Source organism: Anopheles cruzii, chromosome 2, assembly GCF_943734635.1.
Source record: "Anopheles cruzii chromosome 2, idAnoCruzAS_RS32_06, whole genome shotgun sequence".
In the NCBI taxonomy this organism is placed as follows: Eukaryota; Metazoa; Arthropoda; class Insecta; order Diptera; family Culicidae; genus Anopheles; species Anopheles cruzii.
This window is the reverse complement of record NC_069144.1, coordinates 38,876,158-38,894,426: the sequence shown is the minus strand read 5'-3', so window position 1 is coordinate 38,894,426 and position 18,269 is coordinate 38,876,158. Positions and strand designations below refer to the sequence as shown.

Genomic DNA, 18,269 nt, shown 5'->3' with positions numbered 1-18,269 from the left:
CGGCAACAGCCTACAGGGTGATTTAGGAATGCTTGCGATGGGCATTGCAGTGTACTTTTTCACGCCCTTCGGCGCAAAACAGGTTCTATATGCAGAGTGCAGTGATGTGAGGTGCGCATTCCGAAGAACGGTAGCATGCAGTTGATCTCCGGCCGAAGTCTCGTTCAGTATCGGTTTCGCCTTCTGGACGTTGAAAGTGCGCAGACAGTGGAAAGCATTGCGCTCAAACTGGCTTGCTGATCGCTGCAGAGAGGAAATGGCAAAATATGACGGCTAGTTTGAGAACCTGCGTTACGGGAACAAGTTTTGTGCACAATTTAACCATCAGCGCACCATCAGAGCACATGGAAAAGCTGCTTTATCTACACCATTCGATTCGAGAGGCTTGCGCTGATCTCGCCGCGATTAGTACTTATTCACCTTCGAACGCGCGCGCACAAGAATGGAGGTCATCCGCCGATGGTTCAGTTTACCGCAACAGCCAAAGGACCTCAACGGAGCGGAATCCGAGCAAGGGTATCGCCAGCGATGGATTACGATTCGGGTGGTGTACTTGAGCGGCTTTTTAATGTTCCTATCGTTCGGAGTGATGACCACGAGCCTTTGGCCATATTTGGAAGATGTAAGCATAATCATCGTGATCAGCGTAATTCGATTAGGTGGGCAGCGCATGTGGGTTTCTCACGGCGGTACTAGTTATCAACAAGTGGAAAACCCGTTCCTTATGCTTGTGCAGTGTAAAAATGCTCAGCCAAAGAACATATTGATAAGTAGTATCCTGTGATAAACTCGACAGTGCTGTGAACCTCATTGTGCCTAGTTGGATAAATATGGTCAATATCTCTACAGATGGATGGAACGGCGGGAAAGCATTTTTTGAGTGTTCTGTTTGCCGCACCACCTGCTGGACAACTGTTGTTTAGTCCGCTGATTGGCTGGTGCTCGAATCGGTTATCATCTGTAAGGATTCCTTTCGTGCTGTTGATGGCGATATATGTTTTTGCCAACGGTCTGTACAGTGTTGTCGAGCTGTTCGCTGCACCACATCGAAAATATGTGCTGCTGATTGCTCGCTTCGCTTTCGGTGTTGCGACGTCGGTCAATACGCTCAGTCGGGCGTACATTTCAGCAGCGACCCACCTCCACGAGCGCACCAAAACCATCGCCATGAGCTCCCTTGCGCAAACCCTAGGCCTTGTGGTCGGACCGATCATTCAATCGTTGGTCTCCTTCATGGGGAAAGAGGGTTATTTGCTGTATAGCTTGCGAATCAACATGTACACGACCAGTGGATGGATTTGCGCCTTGGGTGGAGTCATGTACCTGATGCTTCTGAGTCCGTCCACCTTCATTGATCGTGCCGTTGAACCGAACGAAAGCCAAGAAAGTATCACCAGTGAGACCGCCGAAAAAGCCACGAAAAGGAGGCCTCTGAAGCTTTTTCCCATCCTGCTGGTGCTGCTCGGATATGGGGTGCTGATGCTCTTCTACGTGTCTTTTCAAACGTAAGTTGCTGTGGGATTTTAAAATGCTATACATTTCACCACTTCTAACCTTCTACTCGGTTTTCTAGGACCCTATCTCCCTTGTCGTTGGATCAGTTTGGTTGGAGCCACGAAGAATCTTTGTACTATCTGGGGATACTGCTGACGGCTGGAACGGTGTTCTCGTGTGTGATATTCTTACTCTTACCGCAGCTTTGCGAGCGATACAGCGAACACAACGTGTTCCTGCTGTTTGCCATGTTTCCACTATTTCTGAGCCAAGCATTGATGGTACCGATTGGCAACGATAGCGTGCCAATGCAACATCCTGCGAACGGCACCGGTTCTGCGGTGCTTCACGGCTGTGCACAGGAATGGTGCAATACCGTGCCAGCAATTGGTCGGTTTCAACTGACGATTTCGTACGCCATGCTGTCGGTATCGTTCTCAGTAGGTATTGCGATTAGTCAGACGATTCTCTCAAAACTGCTCGGCTCACGCCCTCAGGGGCAGTGGATGGCGCTATACACGAGTATTGGCGGTCTAACTCGAATCATTGGACCGGGAGCCGCCCTAATATACATCAAATACGGAACGTACTGGCTGTTCGGATCGGGAGCGGTCGCAACCGGCTTACTGGTCGCGTGGATGTGGCTTCACAAGAACGATCTCAGTACCGCTCAGAAAACGGAATCGAGTGGAGGCGAACTGCAAGAACTGAAGGGAGCCAATTGAGTCGTTGTTAATTAAAAATTTTCCTCACCAGCAAGGCGCTATATTTGGGTCGCTATAACGTCTTGCACTAGTGCTATTGCCGATCGTTTGTTTTGTCATGCATATTCATTGCATCTTCGAGGGTGTCGGGAAGCTCGACGTTGAGTGTCTCGGGGAATTGAAGAATGGCTACACCGGACGTTATGCCCAGACAGCCAAACAGTACCATCGGCAGCGGTGCCCACAGTTTGGCCAACAGCGGTGTTTGGGGAGCGATCATGGATCCGATGCGGCCAAACATGGAGCACGTCGACAGTAAACTCTGGCGAAGATTGGTGGGAAATATTTCAACCGTGTAGATGTACAGAGTACCGAACGACATGGTGATGGTGAGTTTGCTAAGCAAAAATAGGACCAACCGGAGCCACGTTGTGTCTGGAAAATAAACATTTCAAGTGAAACCTAACCTCCGCACAACCACCGCGAATGAGCATCTACTACTTACCCTCCGGAATTAGTTCTGATGCGATGCAGAGCAACCCGCTGAGGACCATGGTGGTGAATAGAGTTTTCTTTCGACCGACACGATCAAGGATTAGTTGCATAAGAAAGAAGCCAGGCAGTTCGATAAGTGAAACGAGAATAAAGTTAAGATATTTGTTCCCCGACAATGTTTACAAGTATCTGTGTCTGTGTGTTGTGTATGTGTGCTTCCTTGCCGCATTCTTAACCGATAACTGTATGTAGGTGTTGGGCATATGCGCATTTTATTTGTATATACGTGTGTTTGTGTATGTATCGATTGGCTTCCATGAAGACAAAGCAAAAGCAAGTTTGGAGCCTGCCTTAAATTGTTTAGTTTCTATTCTAGAGTAAGTGCAAAACTGGATGCCCTTAAAGCTATACTTTTCATTATCTTGCGAATCTTGTTGTTTTGTTTTCATTTTGTTTTTTGTTTGCTTGCTGCTTTTGGAAGAAAGTGAAGTTAGAGTCTATCTATCGAATCTAAAGAGAACACTGAGAACTCCCGTGCTGCTCCGGCACGCTGCGCGTGCTTCGCTTAAACTTTATCGCTTTGTTTCGCCAAATATTTCCGTGCGCCATTTGGTGGCTGTCGCTGTAAGCGCACAACCACACATACACACCAAACACCCACCCACCCGGGTGTCCGGCAGCAAAACTCAAGTCTGACCCGTCTCACAACTTTCGGTTCCGGAGATGAAGCGGAAAAGGAACTCGGAAAAGTACGACCAACCACTAGTCGGCAGCACATCCTCTGGAACCGTTTAGCCTAGCCTCCTAGTCCGGGTCTTGGTCTCTAGGACACCTACCTCGACACTAGAGCGGTTCGTCCTGGGGGATTCTATTGCCCTGCCCTCCCAGGGTGCGTGCGCGAAACGGTAGACCGAAAAAAATATCAGACTTTTCTTCAAAATTCTCTCCAGTGATTTCTGCTACTATTGCTGGTTGGCTCTACCCTGCCAACTTGCGGCCGCTACTAGTAGTTAGTCGGATGTGGTTAGTCTTTTGCACACAAAAACGGAAGCTTGTAATGGGGATGCACATCAGCGCTCATCCGCAAACGATCAACACAGAAACTGAACAAATTCCGCGCGGACCAATTTGCTGTGCTGTGCCAGACATTCACGATCCAACCGATCGGAACTCGACGGACGGGCTACAGTTTACTTGAGATGTTGCGTTTTCCAGGCTTGTGAATTGCGCTTCGTTTGGTGTCTTAGGCGTGGCACAGCCTCTCCTGCCAACCTCGAGAAGTGATTTTTGATTCTTCGCAAGCAAAAATGTTCTCCGTAATCATCCCGTCACGTGGGTCACACTCTAAACACTGGCTCACCGTTGACCGTACCTGAATGCTGCGAAGATGCGAAGGATGCGTTCCTAGAAAACCTTGCCCCGCAGAATGTGTCTTTGTGTGAACGAACGGTATTCGTTTTAAAATAGTGTATTTCTTAAAGCTTGTTTGATTTTTTTTAATTTATGGTTTTCGGTTTTTCCGGTAACGATTCTATAACCATTCTCACAGTACGGCTGCCGACGGAACGGACCGACGCCCAGATCGCGTCACGTGGACAGCCTTGTTTCTTGGAGCAGCAAGCGGATGGTGATTCAGTAACAGCGTTTCTTAGTTTACATACTTTCTGTTAGCGGTTCGGAAAGGCTGGCACGGTGAAGTGGGTTATGGGGAAGCGTGCCCCACGGGTCCAGAGAGATGTGATTTAGTTTCATTCTAGCATTCTTAGTGATAAAATTGACCTGAAACGCTACCCTTCATCCGGCTTGGGCTTGGGTCGCGTTGTAGGCCATTGAAAAGGAAGGGAGATAAGAGATTTCTAAGGATTTTATCAAAAAGTGTTGATGTGTTGATCTTTTGTTGCTCCACCGTTGTGACCGATCGCCGGGACACCAGACATGCAACTAGAGGAGAAAACGTAACGCACTACCACTAGTTTCTTCCAAATCTACTCTGATAATACTGGAGAACGTTGTTTTTTGGAAGGATAGTGTTGGCACGAGCTGCACGATGGATCCTTGGGCCCTAGCGAACCCAGTCGGTCGGCATCTCGCTAAGAACCATGAAATGTGGTGCTACTCGTCGCAAAAGTGCAACGTACTAACGGGTAACGGTGCTTACGGCCTAGTAGGTCCCGATGCTCGGAACGGACCGCCACACCGGGACCGCTACTCGATCTCTGATAGCTCACTCATTCGGTTGCGTTCTACGGTAAAGTGAGAATGAAAGAACAGTTTCGTAGATTGTATAGCTCTATCCATGTAGGTTTCTGTGTTCTATCGAGTTTCTGCGTACTGCACACCGCGAGATGCACAGCGGAAACCACAAGCGTAGGCTCGGCTGTAGATTAGCGACCAGGGACCGGGCTTGATTGCTTTATGTGGCTAAGGAGGGCTCAGCGGAATCCCGGGATCGGGGCCATCTGGATCGCTCTCATCTGGCTGGTGTCAGTATCTCATTTGCTCTATGTTATCATGGTTTCTGTCTATAAAAATATATAACGATAACGCTTGCCCTAGTACGTCACTAGGACGAGAACTCTAATTTAGTGTGCTGTTGTTGCTGTAAATTCAAGTGTAAGGTATGTGTGTTAGGAAGAGAAAAGGAATTGAGTGCAACGGTAACGGTTTGGCTTGTTTTATGTACTGCAATCAGCGAGTTGGGGGGCGAAGACCGTGTAATCTGACCTTCCCAATTGGTTTTTCGTCCACCGCTTCGGTTCTAGCTAGATAAATTCATCAATTGATCACTCTGGTGTCGCACGCATGCTTTTTGAATTTCGGGAGAACGGATCCTGGCCTATATTCCTGGAGTACCTGGGGTATGTACAGGCCACCAACAACCGCAAGTGTGCAAGCGTTTCTATCGCTTGCTTTCTGTCATAACGTTCTGCCACTGCCACAGGACTCCCTGATATGATGCTTTGCAGTGAGAGGAAGCGCGGCGAACCTACCACTGGAATTACGCCAAGTAGCTTCAGACCCATTCAAGTCAACGTACGTAGCTTGCTGGCACTCTCCAAGCTGAAGCTGATCGACTGCCGCAAGATCAACACAAAGCTCAAGCATGTCACTTTCCACCACTTTGCCAGAAAGCGAGCTCGTAAGGAAGCTCGAAAAGAGAAGAAAACGAAACTAATTTGGAATACCATCGCACTCAACTCGTCGCGGTTTACGTGTTTAGAGATCACAAAACGGTACCGGGAGCGAAAGGGCAGTATAGCTTTTAAAGCATTTCGATCGGCTTGCGCAAACGTTGAGAACCGTTAGACAACGGACCCTTGTATCACTCTCCCATGTCAGTTGTTCCCATGTCATTTGAATGCGTCTAGCCTACGGACAAACAGTTAAACTTTTGTATCTGGAATACGGATGCCTCACAAGAAACAGTTCCTAGCGCGAGAGACACCAACCGAATGCTATTGAGTTTTCGTGGAAGAAACGTTGTGCAGGCCTAGAGACCGCAAGCTAGGAACGAACGCACGGTTGGCTTTCGAAATCGTAAATCAAACCTCCACGATCACTTCCTGATCGACAGTGTTTCTGGGGCAATTAACAAGCGCTTCGATCGTCCGCTCTTCGATCCAGCCGACTGCACTCTCAGGTCCGCCCGCCTCAGGCGTTGAAAACTTCACATTTAATTTCACTTATCCCTAGCGCTATCCTAATTGTGTTCATTCTCCGTATTAGTTGGTTGCGAATGCTTGATGTTAGAATGATGCTTTTTAATGTTGAAATAGTACTCTTTTTGCATTAGTTTAGTTCCGTTGCATGCTTAGTGTCTAGCCGTTAAGCTGTGCTACCGCGAAATGTAAAGAGTCCTTAACCGTTACCTATCATTTTTGCTCTATCAATTTCTAGTGTAAGTGTGAGAGGTTTGCTTTTTTTGTTTTGTTTTTCGTTTCAACTTTTTTATTCACGGGACACGGGCGCTGGACGATCGACCTTCTGTAGGTTTCTTTTTCTTTTTTACACAAGCCGTGCACCGTGCACGTAGCAATTGGTTGGAGAAGTGGAAAAGCGAATCGCCTCCGGTAGTTCCGGTCTCTGCCACCTTCTAAAACCGTGATCTGGACACGATCTTGTCAAAGACAGAGACAGACACAGAGATAGAGAGAGAGAGAGAGAGAGAGCACTTGATCAGTGCTCGTTGCATGTTATTGCGGCCTTGGATGATGGTTTGAAGGTTGCTCCTTGAATGTCATAAGATGGACGCACGCAGTGTCACAGTGAGAAACGAACCAATCGTTCAGCAGTGTCGTCATTTAGTGCGATCATGTTTTTTGTTTGGTTTGTATGAATGCTTCCTTTCCGAAACTTTGTAAAAGAGTTAAATATTAAGATGTATATATGTATGCATGTGTATATATATAGTGTACTTTAAACGTTTCACTTTCTGCTTGTTTAACGCTAAGATGTATTTGCTTACTTTCATCCAACTTTCAAACCCCTTGGAGTGTCACTAGTGTTTGGCGTTTGCTTCAACGTTCTAGTCCTATTCAACAAAAGTCAACAAGTAAATCGATAATCACCGTGTTAGTGTTCGTCTGCAGAACTCGATCTGTTCTCTGCTCGTGCATCCCGCTGAAGATTTCACTCAATCTTTTCGACCCTACCATCCACGGCAACATTTACCAAAGAACCAACTCTAGAGTTAAACTGTGTTTTGCATCAATAGATTTTAAATAGATATTAGTTTCTGGTTTAGCTACGGTTTGCATGTTCTAGTGTAGAAAAGGTTCGTTAAAATAAAACAAGAATAGTAACAACTGCGCGTGCACTGTACACCTGTACACTACCCGCTATCTACTCGTCCTCCATACTGCTAAACTATCCGCAATCTTTTGCCTAAGGAAAGATGCTTCCTCTCTCTCTATGTACACGTACATGACGGCATTTTCCGGGTGTTGGCCTGACGAAGGCAGGGTTTCGGGACCCCTCGCCCCCCATAGATCGTCACCTTTCAGCTATAAATAATTTTTCCTATATTACTTTGAACAAGATCATCGCCGTCACCTTCACGCCCCTATTGCACTACCAACTGTTTTTTCGCTTCGTTATGTTTTAAAATAAGTCCTCTCCTTAACGCTTACGTTGGCAATGCACCCGAATCCGTGTGGCCGTATTATTTCTTTTTGTTGCGTCCGACCAGTGCCTTTCTACGCAGGTTTTACCGGCGCATCCAGGTGCCACCAGTTGGGCTTTAAAAAACGGGGACTAGACATCACATTTGTTTGCTGTACGCTGTCAGTGATGCGCGGTCGCTTTTCTGTGTTTTGTTTCCTTGACGGGTTTGCTCAATATTTCCAAACAGTATTTATATAATAATTCTACTAAAAAATCAGGTATCTGATTAAACTTTCCGTTATCTGTTGTTTTCATGTTTTTGTTTGTTTCGCTCGTTACCGAGTAACGTGCGCGTCCTTAAGATTCACTATTCAATGTGTTCCGGTTTTCGGTTTTCTTCCCCGTGCGCCCTGGCGGCTACGCAGTGCCACTTTCATGCAAGTTCTTCTACGTGAAACATTTCACACAAACAATAAAAGGAACCACGGGCACCGTCGACATCGCGAAATAATTCAGAACTTGCAACGGTTGGGCGTTAGCAAACTAGATTACAAATTAATCAACATGGGGTTTCGTGTTAAGCTATACGGCGGCCAATAGGGGTAAAAACCGAACGATTGTATACATTCTGCCCTCTAAACGGCCAGACTAAAGACTATCTCAACTAAAACCACCGAATGGGAACGAAGTTTCGCGTCAAACCAACAGCAGGACGATGCGTAAAAATGCGAACGGAAATTAAGGTTGCAACGTAGTACGGCAAAAGCAGCGCGTGTCATCAACGGCAGGCGGAACTCAGACGATGGACAGCGATGCCGGGCGGCGCGGTTGCGACGGGTTTGGCCAGTTGCGTGCTCTCCGCACGCCATGCTAGTTCACCTTGGACCGTTGGTAGGTGGAACCTCGTGCTGTTCGTGGCACTGCAAGCTTTGGAGGTACTCCACCCTGCGTAGGTGGACCAGCCTCTCTTTTTCGACTCGTTCTCTCTGTAGCCTGGAAGACACGTGGCGGAATTGACAGATTAGCAAACAATCGACCAACGGAATCGTGTGCAGTGTGTACTTAAAGGGAATTCATGACTACGTAAAAACGAACCAAAACTTTACAGATAAAAAGCCAAGATAGTGTAAGCTACGGATTGGAAGGGTGGTCTCACCAAGTTAGTCATTTGCTCATCCCATGTACTGATTGTATGCGTTCGAGAGTGACAACAATGATATCAAGTTATTGGTCAAGTCTTGGGCCGGGGTTTCCGGTTCCGGCGGTGGGTACGGTTCGACCGATACTTACTTGTTTTTCGATTGTCTCATAAACTGCTGTATCTTCCGGGCGGCCTGATTCTGTGTTCGTTGCGAATATGTTCGTCTGTTCGAACAAGAAAAAAAAGGTGAATGAAGAGTTTCACGACCAATGCGGCTCTAAGCACCGCGGAACTTACTTCAAGGGACCCGATGGACTTGGTTCCTTCGAGCTGGAACCACTCTGCTGATTGTTCTGCTGTTGCTGTTGAGGCGATTGTTGTTGTTGCTGCTGCTGCTGCTGCTGTTCGTTGCGATAGTTCTGGTAGTAGGTTTCGATGCACTGCGAGGACGCCTTGTCCTCCTCGCTGCTCGTTTCCGGCTGCTGCGACTGCTGGGCGGTTTGTGATTTCTTGAAGCGTTTGTTCTCGCAGTACGACCGGTAGCCGTTCTGGATGATGAGCGCGGCCTGCGTCATCTGCCGGTAGTACGCGTACTGCTTGTAGCGCCGGTAGTAATTCTGTATGACGACCGCCGCCGTGCGCTCCTTGTCCTGCTCTTCCATGCGGCTTTTGCGGCCCTTGTACGACCGGTACGCCTTCTGGATGCACTTGGCCGCCTCGTACAGCTCGCGCTGCTCACGATCTGAAAATCGTCGCAGTAGGCGTAAGTTCGACGTTCGAGTCTTCAAATCACGTGCCCGTCCCCGTTCTTACCGTTCAGCTTCAGGTTGGAAAAGTCCGCCTCGAACGGTCGCACGGCGCCACTCGAGGATTGCAAGAACTCGGTAAAGTCCTGTGTGGTTGGTGGTGGACTTGGCGAGCCGACCGGATGATCCGGGGGTATCGAGTAGCTGGCAGGAGATTGCAAGGGGCCGGACGACGCAGGGCTTAGGCTCGAACCGGGTGTCCCAACTTCGTGGTAGCTGTGGTGGGTGAAAGAAAATGCGTGTCAGGTGAAGGCGAAGCCATCGTAGTAGGCGCACGATCTCGCTTACCGATAGTTGTGGTCGCTGAACTCAAAGTTAAATTCCTGATCGTACTGGGACGAGGGCAGGGAATCGAGCAGTGGCTCCATAAACGTGTCAGAAAGTATGCCCATTCCGGACGTATCCTCGTTCAAGGATTCGGGCAGCGGGCTGCCAAGGTACATGGTTTCTTCAGACTCAATCTGCGAAAAGAAGCGTTTCAAAAAACGTTAGCCCACGGTTTTTGAACGCTTGGAACATCTTGATCGCTAGAACTAGCGCACCTTTATGCGTTCGGGCATCGCGGCGATGATTTGCTCTGCTAGCGTGAGCACTTTTACGTCTGAATCCCCTGTGAAGGAAGGAAAAGCATGAATGTAATTAAAACATGAATCCACCCAAAAGCATACGTTTGCCTGCTGTTAAGGTACCAATCCGTTCTAACACACACCGACACATCAATACTCTACCAGTTAAAGCGTTAGCGAAAGCGTTTAAGAGAGCGTTCGAAAAAGACCAAAGTGTTAATACTTACCGGACAGAGTGTGTGAAAGAAAATACTGACTCTACTTCTAGGCTCCAGAGTGAACAGTGAGTTCTATGAAACAACGTACTAAACATTCGACCAACGATTGGGCAAATGGTTCGAGAAAATGGCCGCCGCTCACACGATGCTCCCACAAAGATCGGGAGTCTTGGTGTGCCAATTGTTTAGTGTTCGATTGTTAAACGTTTCGGTGTTCCCGTGTTCGGTATTAGTGGAGGCACACTAACGGTTGAAGATAAACTAGCACACGGATTCGCTCAAACGTATTTACATTTTTGGGATTTGGAAAACAGAAACGGAAACTAGTTTCCGGAAAGGTCTAGAAAATTTAAAAAATCATCTAAGTTAACATAACATTTTTACATCACAAAATCAGCAAAACAGTACAGAAATTAGGAACAAAAACGGAATGAACAAAACACATTAGTAACATCGAAAAACAGTGAAAACAAATACCAAACACTCACTCACTCAAAGATAAAAACACATTGTTAACAACGAAACAATAGAAAAAAGGAGTTAACAGAAAGTATCACACGGACACAAGCACACACGTACAGAAAGACAGACAGACAGACAGACAGACAGACCGAATGGAACGTAACAGAAATAAAACAGAAACAGTGTAGCAAACGGAAAAGGGGAAAAGGGTCACGGTAAGAGCCACGCAAGGGACCACTAGAGGCGACAACGCAATCGTAACACGGGACACAACCAACTAAACCACCAGAACCAGTGAGAAGCAGAGACTGACCTACTGCGCTCCCGGCCGCCCCACCGCCACCGCCGGTGCCCTGGCCCTGGCCCAGATCCATGCCGTCCGGGTGCGGCCGGTGGCACTCGTCCTCCTCCAGCGTGTCCACGTCCTCCCGCATGGGGCTGGATTCCTGCGCCGAGACCTCACCTGTGGCCAATCGATGACGGCCAGTCGTTCGTGAACGGAACGTACGTGCGTGCGTGCGTGCGTGGCGCAACGCGTTCCGGATTGCGGATTGCAAATCAAGCGGTAAAATCGAACGGTTTGAAAGTAGAAAAGGAAAGGAAAAAAACGTAGAACCAATAAACGAAAACCGAAACCGAATGGTCGGAATCTCGACAATAAACGGAATGGCAACGGAATGGTGAGTAACAGGTGAAAGTGAGTGCTGCTTGTAGTAGACTTGGTGCGTCCATTCCCAGTCAGATACCGACTTACGGCTTCTGTCTACCGCGAATGCAAACCACAACGAAGGAACGTGGCCACACTTACTCGCTCGATCGGGTACTTCGGGTGCTTCGAACCGTTCGGAAAGGAAAGAATGTAAAAAGTAACGTCTACTATACGCTAGGTGTGTGTAAATGGAACGATAAAAATCTTGAAGCGGTTTCGATTGTTCTCTCTCTCTCTCTATCGCTCTGGTGCTGTGTGTGAGACGGGTGATTGGAATATTCGCTCGGTTCCGATCTCGGCATCTCAGGCACACAGCGGCGGAACGACTAACTTCCAAAAGGCAACTCAAAGACAGCATTCGATCAGATAAATACTAAATGTAACAAAACGCTCGTGTGTGTGTGTGTAGTGGTAGAAGGTAGAGTGGTGAACACGGTGCGTGATGGATGGCTCTCGGAACCGCGGCCGTGAGCTGCGTGAGCTAGGAAGACTTTGTGGAATGCTAATGTGGTACATGACAGGCGGACCTGAGGTCAGCTCAGAAGGAAGTTCGTGGAACGGGTAGAGATGGAACGGAACGGGATGTTCTGGGATGTCCGGAGACGCAAGGGACGCGAACTTACAGAGGGCAAAGTCCATCTTGCGCAGCGGTGACAGCAGCGAAGCGTTGCTGGAGATCTGCGACGGTGACTCGGTTCCGCGCTCACCGAGGGACAGCGAGAAACTGTCCGTCTCGCGCTCCGACCCGGTGCCCAGGGTCTTGCCGCCCGCACCACCAGCCCCCAAACCGAACCCGGACACGGCCGAACCGAGCGGCAGGGACATACTGCGGTCCATCCGGTTCGTGCGCTGCGCATCGCGAAACGCTTTACCCGAGCGTCCGAGTCCTCCGGAACGGCTGTCCATGTTGATGCCACTGTCGATCGAGGAGCGCTTCGAGAGCCGCGCACCTGGAGGGCTTTGGCTGTGGCGGGGAGGGAAAAAGGATGCGGTCTATTAAAACCCGGACTCGGAGTAGCGGAAAAAGGAGTTCCGGCTTACCTGGAGTAAACGGCCCCGGGGCGCAGGAACACCCCGTCGTGGCTCCGATTGCTGTCGGAGTTTGGGGACAGCGCGTTCGACAGCATCGGGTTGGAGTTGGTGTTCTCGAGCCCGTAATGGAACCCGCCCGGTCCTCCGGTCCCCGGCTGGGATCCGCTCGACGAGCACGAACCCTTCATGTCGCTGTACGGTGACAGGTTGTTCGGTGACAGCGACGGGTTGAAGGCCGCCACAAGCCCAAAGTTGTCGTTGCTGCAGCTGTCACTGCCACCACCGTGCAGACCGTCGCCGTAGCTGAAGATTTGGTTCAGGTTCAGGAAGTTGTGGATCGAGCCGTCCTGCAGCGTGGAGCCGGCGGCGGCGACGGTGTGCTGGTGTACGTTGTTGTTGTTGCTATCCGGAGTCTTCCGGCTACCCTGGTCGCTGCTCGCTTCTCCAGTGCTACTACTGCTGCTCGCACTTCCTTGGGCCAGTTTGCCCAACAGATCGACTCCGGCGAATGGTCCCGCTTTGGAGCCATCCTGGGCCGACTGGGACGAGCACGACGACTGTGACTGCGGGGACGCGGAAGGTGACGAGGCGTTGGAAGAGTGGCTCGAGCCGGGGAGCGGCGGGCCATCGGAAGACGCAGACGTCTTGCCGGGCGTCCCCGTGGACGTGGACGTAATGGAGGCGAGCGTGGGAATGGAGGCGCTCGTCGGGGTGCGTTGTTGCAGTTGCTTCCGTTCCGCTTCCTGACGCTCGAGCTCCCGGGCAAGCTGCCCGTGGCCAGAGTCGCGGGCCACCTCGACCGGACTCTTCTGGGCGTTGGTGCGCACGTTGAGCGCATTCTGGTTCCACTTGTACAGCATGATGGCCGTCTCCGTGTGGCCCCGAGCACAGGCCAGCGTCTGGTGGGGGGCGAACAAACGCGTTAGGCGAGTTCGAAGGGCCGGTCCGCAACCGACGGTACTTACCAGCGGCGTGTGGCCATCCTTGTCCTGACTCAACGCATCGATCTCCGCCTCCAGGATCACGTTGGAGTTCTCCGCCTTCCAGGTGAGCATCGTGCGTACCAGCTTCGCGTAACCGAGCGCAGCGGCCAGATGAAGAAGCGTCATCCCGCGGTGCTTGTCGATGAACGGACTTGGTGTGACCGAGCGCCACATCTTCGAGGTCAACGTTTCGCAGTAGCTCACCAACCGATCCTCAAAGTTGTGTTGCTTGTACATCAGGGTGTCTTCAGGCTACGGTGGACAAAAATTAAAATCCAGTTAAAACGATGTCTAGCCTTTGGAACTTTGAAGAACTAGAAACTCACCAGCTCGCCCGGTTCCACCTTGATCTGCAGCTTCTCGTCGATCGACTCGAGCCGGTTCAGCAGGTTAAACCGGTACAGCATATCGTTGCCGTTGCCCTCGCACTTGGTCTCGAACTTGGGCGGCGATTTGTACTCGAAGTTGACCGCGTTGGATATCACAAAGCCGTCGCAGGCGACCTGCAGCGTCACGATGCCGACCTCGTGCGCGGGACAGTAGCACCGCAGCACCCCGTCCTGCACCAGGGTCGTCGGCACCGGGAACGAGTCGAATAATACTGTGTAGGCGGAACTGGCGCTCCACGGCCCGGTCACCAGCACCTTGATGCCGCCCTCCGGGTACGCCCACTCCGGGCTGAAGTCACTGATGGTGGACCCGCCCGGATGCGGCCCAGCGTTCCCGTTGGCCAGCTTGAACTGGCTCATCGGTTCACGCCCGGACCGGCCAGCGCCACCGTCCTCCTGTGGCGTGCCCTGTTCGTCCGAGGTCGTGTTGCCATCGCGCAAGAACTCACTCTTGGCGTCCAGCTCCAGCTCCGGGAACTCGACTAGCATGTCGAACGCGTCCAGGTTTACAAACACATCGTCGTCCACAGCGCCATGGTTGTCGCCGCAGTTCTCGATAAAGTCCATCGGATTGATCTCCCCGTTCATGGCGTCATCGGTCGGGGTGGCCGCGTCGTGGCCGGCCCCGTGCCCACCGAGCGGCATGTTGGCGCTGAGCGTCTTCTGGATGTCCTCCTGGGACAGGTCGAGGGTTTCGTTAAAGAACGGCAGATTGTCGTGGTGATGGGCCGGCGTCGCACCGGTTGCCTCCATGCCGCGTGCCGGGCTACCGACCGTCGACGTGTGATCCTGGCCGAAACCGAAGATGCTTTCGAACGACTGTTTGTCGGAGCACGCGGAACTGGACGAGGTGGCGCCGGTGGCACAGGACGACGGGTTCGAAGGGCGGTGCGTTACCGGTGGGGACGACGACGCATCCATCATCTCCTGCTTAGTTATCGATTCCGTTTTCACCGACTGCTCCACCGACGGGTCTTTGTCGTGTGGCTTCTGGTGCTGCTGCGGCTGGCACACGTACGACTGCTGCTGGCCATTCAGTATCAACAGACTGCCGCCGGTGCCGAGGTTCTGTAAAGTCGCCCGACCACATTCGAAGACATCGGTTAGTTAGTACGCTCGTTTTGAGGGAGTCCCCAGAAGTGAAGTTCCCAGAAATGAGTAATAGTGTGCAACTACCATGTCCAAAAGTATGAAATCGTATTGTGTAAACAAATGGCTCTAGCTGTCAATTTGATCTAAGTACGCTTTTTTGGCAACACTGCCTTCTTTTGACATCTGGCAAAGGATTTCATGTCGAGATAAGATAAAAACACGTAAACTTTTGCGTCTGCAAAGTACGAAATGCGGGCATCATTGTTTTTCTGCTACCTGCTGAAGAAAACTGCTACAGAATCACATTAAAATCCTTGTCGAACCTTACGGTGATCATGCTATTAGAAGATCACAGTGCTTTGAGTGGCTTAAAAAATTAAACATGGCGATTTTGACTTCACAAACAAAGAGCGTCAGAGAACTCCAAAAAAGTTCGAGGACGTTCTGCTAGAAGATCTTTTGCATGAAAATGACACGCAAACGCAACAAAAATTCGGGGATCAGCTAAATATGTCCCAATACGCCATATCCCAACGTTTGAAGGCTCTGGGAAAGATTCAGAAGATTGGAAAATTGGTGGCACATGAACTTAACGAAAAACAGCACGAAAAACCACATGTGAAATCCTTCTCGCCAGATACAAAAAGAAGTCATTTCTCCATCGGACTGTGATTGGCGATGAATCCTAAACGTAAAAGATCTCGTGTCAGTTCATCACCGAAAACAATGCTCTGTGTTTGGTGGGATCAACAGAGCTTGATCTACTATGAGCTACTCAAACCTGCGCAACCAACATCAACATACGCATTTGAAGGATGTTTTGGATGCGAAACGGCAACAATAACACAAAGAGCAACACACATTGGTCTTGTTGCATGACAACGGTCCTTCACTTGATGGAAAATGTGAAAAAATGTCTTGAAATACCTAGCGTTTGTTTCACAAGAGGAACAATGTTTTTGACGTGGTCTTCTCAAATTGCCAAAAAGATAGGTAAAATGTATAGCTAGCGATGGCACATACTTTGAACATGTGATTTCTTGGACTTTAGACTTAGGTAAGTACTAACCTGACTCAAGCTCAGCACCAGTGGCGGGGTCGATGTAACCACTGGAGAACCACTGGCGGTAACCGTCATTCGGCTGTGGTGCAGCGCACCATTTCCGCTCTGCTGTCCCGCGCTGCTCACCATCCCGTTACCCGTCGACCCAGCGTTTGGGCCACCACCCACTCCATCACGGCCCGCGGATCCATCCTGACGCGGTTGGTTCGGGCTTCGGTTCGGGGCTGGAGGGATGTGGCTGTCAGTGCTGCCGTTGCTACTGCTGTTCTGGGCGGCCGGATTCTGGGTCGGCTTGGAATCGGCCTGGGAGACCGGACCCGGGTTGGCGGCCCGCTCTGACGTTCCGCCGGCATTGGCGCTCCCGTTCATGGCCGCCGATGGCACTTGGCTGGAGTGCCCAAGGGCTGCTAATTGGTTCGCGCTGGACGTATTACTGGCACCGTTCATCGTGAGGGTAAGCTGCGGTGGCTGCTGCTGCTGCTGGGGATGGCCGTGATGCTGGGGATGCGAATGCTGCTGCTGCTGCTGTTGCGCCTGAGGATGATGGTGCTGCGTGGGATGCTGAGGATGGTGCTGATGTTGTTGCGGTTGCTGGTGCTGATTGCTGGCGAGAATCATCGCCGATCGATGGCCGGCCAGATGATTGGCTTGCGTCGCTCCGATTCCGTTTGTAAGATGGCTGCCGACGACGCTGGTTAATTGGGCGCTCGGGTTACCGCCGCCCAGGTGGCCGGTGGCCGAGCCCTGATTGCCGGCCCTAATTGAATTCTGGCTCTGCGAGGAGGTAGGAATGACTTGGAAGTGCATCGACGTGTCGAGCGCCTTGGGCGTGATGGCCCGCGCCCCGTTCGGGTCAAGGATGGTGTTGTGTTGCGAATGCTGCTGCTGCTGTTGTTGTTGCTGTTGCTGTTGCTGCTGCTGGTCGATCCTGCCGGTTGCCATCCGTCGATTGTCTAACCATCGGGGATACATCTGGAGGCGTTGATTAAGATTTTGTGGTCCACATACTTCCCTCCCGCTGGTACCTACCCTCGAGCCGATCAGTACGTTCGGGGCCGTGCCACCGACGTGCCCGTCCGTGCCCCGTTTGCCGGCTTGTTGCTGCTGCAGCTCCTGGACACTCTTGGCGGCGCTGATGCGGCGCATCGGGTGCGAGCAGGACTTCCCGTCCGCACAGTTCGCGTCCGGGCAGCCGCACTCGAGCTGCTTCACCAGTGCCGATTGACGCGCCATCCGCTGCTTCTCCATCAGCTGGCTAACGATGGTCTCTACCGTTTCGGCCGTCGAGATTTCGATCTCGTTCGCCGCATCCGGTTCGTCCTCGCTGAAAACTGTGGGAAAAACTATCCGGGCGCTCAGTAAGGCAACGACCTCGAGGCCCCCCCGTGGGTCAAGGCGGTGGACCCTAGCGCAGCAGTCAACTTACACATCGGCTTCAGCTGGCTGACCAGCTCCTCCTTCGTCCACTCCTTCTTGTCGCCCCACAGCGCCAGATTGGGCGTGATCACCGCCATCTTGTTGTCGTCCGGGTACGGCACGTTCAGGTAGTGCACCAGGACGATGTCGGGGTTCTGCAGCAGCCAGTAGCAGCGCCGGTGGAACGTGGGCAGGATCGCCGAGTGGACGTAGCACCCGTAGATGCACTCCGTGCCCTGCACCTTCAGCTTCATGTGGTCCTCCCGTGTCGTCTTGCCGTCCTTGCGCTTCTTCCAGCAGTACCCATCGCGCCGGTAGCGAACCTTTTTCCGCGAGTACAGCAGCATCGAGCCACTCTTCGGTCTGGAAGATGACAGGCAGACATTCCGAGGTTACATCGACATCGACATTCACGCGCCTGATCGGTGGCAGTCGAAAGGTATTTTGGCTACGGTACCGGGTCACGGTCACAGTCGAGTGAAATTTAATGACCCATTTTAATTTTCAACCACCCACCGGAGGCGGAGCGACCGCACGTGTCGATAATAACCCCGGTAATCCAACCCGAAGAAATGCTTCTCGAGGGGTTAGTGTCG

General features: G+C 51.1%; 3 protein-coding genes across 3 annotated transcripts in view; 1 reads left to right on the top strand and 2 right to left on the bottom strand.

The window, feature by feature from the left end:
- The first annotated feature begins 9 nt into the window (after positions 1-9).
- LOC128277703 (major facilitator superfamily domain-containing protein 8-like) lies at positions 10-2,861 on the top strand. Its single transcript, XM_053016204.1, has 3 exons — positions 10-622; positions 850-1,505; positions 1,574-2,861. Exons 1-3 carry the CDS (start codon positions 443-445, stop codon positions 2,217-2,219), a joined length of 1,482 nt encoding a protein of 493 aa, XP_052872164.1. The 5' UTR covers positions 10-442; the 3' UTR covers positions 2,220-2,861.
- LOC128277704 (organic cation transporter protein-like) lies at positions 2,273-2,763 on the bottom strand. Its single transcript, XM_053016205.1, has 2 exons — positions 2,704-2,763; positions 2,273-2,633 (listed from the first exon to the last, which is right to left on the bottom strand). The coding sequence occupies exons 1-2, from the start codon at positions 2,750-2,752 to the stop codon at positions 2,293-2,295; spliced, it is 390 nt and encodes a 129-aa protein (XP_052872165.1). The 5' UTR covers positions 2,753-2,763; the 3' UTR covers positions 2,273-2,292.
- Positions 2,862-8,666: 5,805 nt separating the features above from the next.
- LOC128279039 (uncharacterized) overlaps positions 8,667-18,269 on the bottom strand; it is a 104,650-nt gene continuing 95,047 nt past the window's right edge. The window contains exons 4-18 of the mRNA XM_053017759.1: positions 17,684-18,036; positions 17,287-17,600; positions 16,264-17,229; positions 14,040-15,170; positions 13,696-13,965; positions 12,740-13,629; positions 12,322-12,662; positions 11,303-11,452; positions 10,286-10,353; positions 10,032-10,204; positions 9,751-9,959; positions 9,235-9,679; positions 9,087-9,161; positions 8,953-8,980; positions 8,667-8,789 (exon numbers count right to left, since the gene is read on the bottom strand). Coding sequence (XP_052873719.1) covers positions 8,667-8,789; positions 8,953-8,980; positions 9,087-9,161; positions 9,235-9,679; positions 9,751-9,959; positions 10,032-10,204; positions 10,286-10,353; positions 11,303-11,452; positions 12,322-12,662; positions 12,740-13,629; positions 13,696-13,965; positions 14,040-15,170; positions 16,264-17,229; positions 17,287-17,600; positions 17,684-18,036 — 5,536 coding nt within the window. The remainder of the gene's footprint in view (positions 8,790-8,952; positions 8,981-9,086; positions 9,162-9,234; positions 9,680-9,750; positions 9,960-10,031; positions 10,205-10,285; positions 10,354-11,302; positions 11,453-12,321; positions 12,663-12,739; positions 13,630-13,695; positions 13,966-14,039; positions 15,171-16,263; positions 17,230-17,286; positions 17,601-17,683; positions 18,037-18,269) is intronic.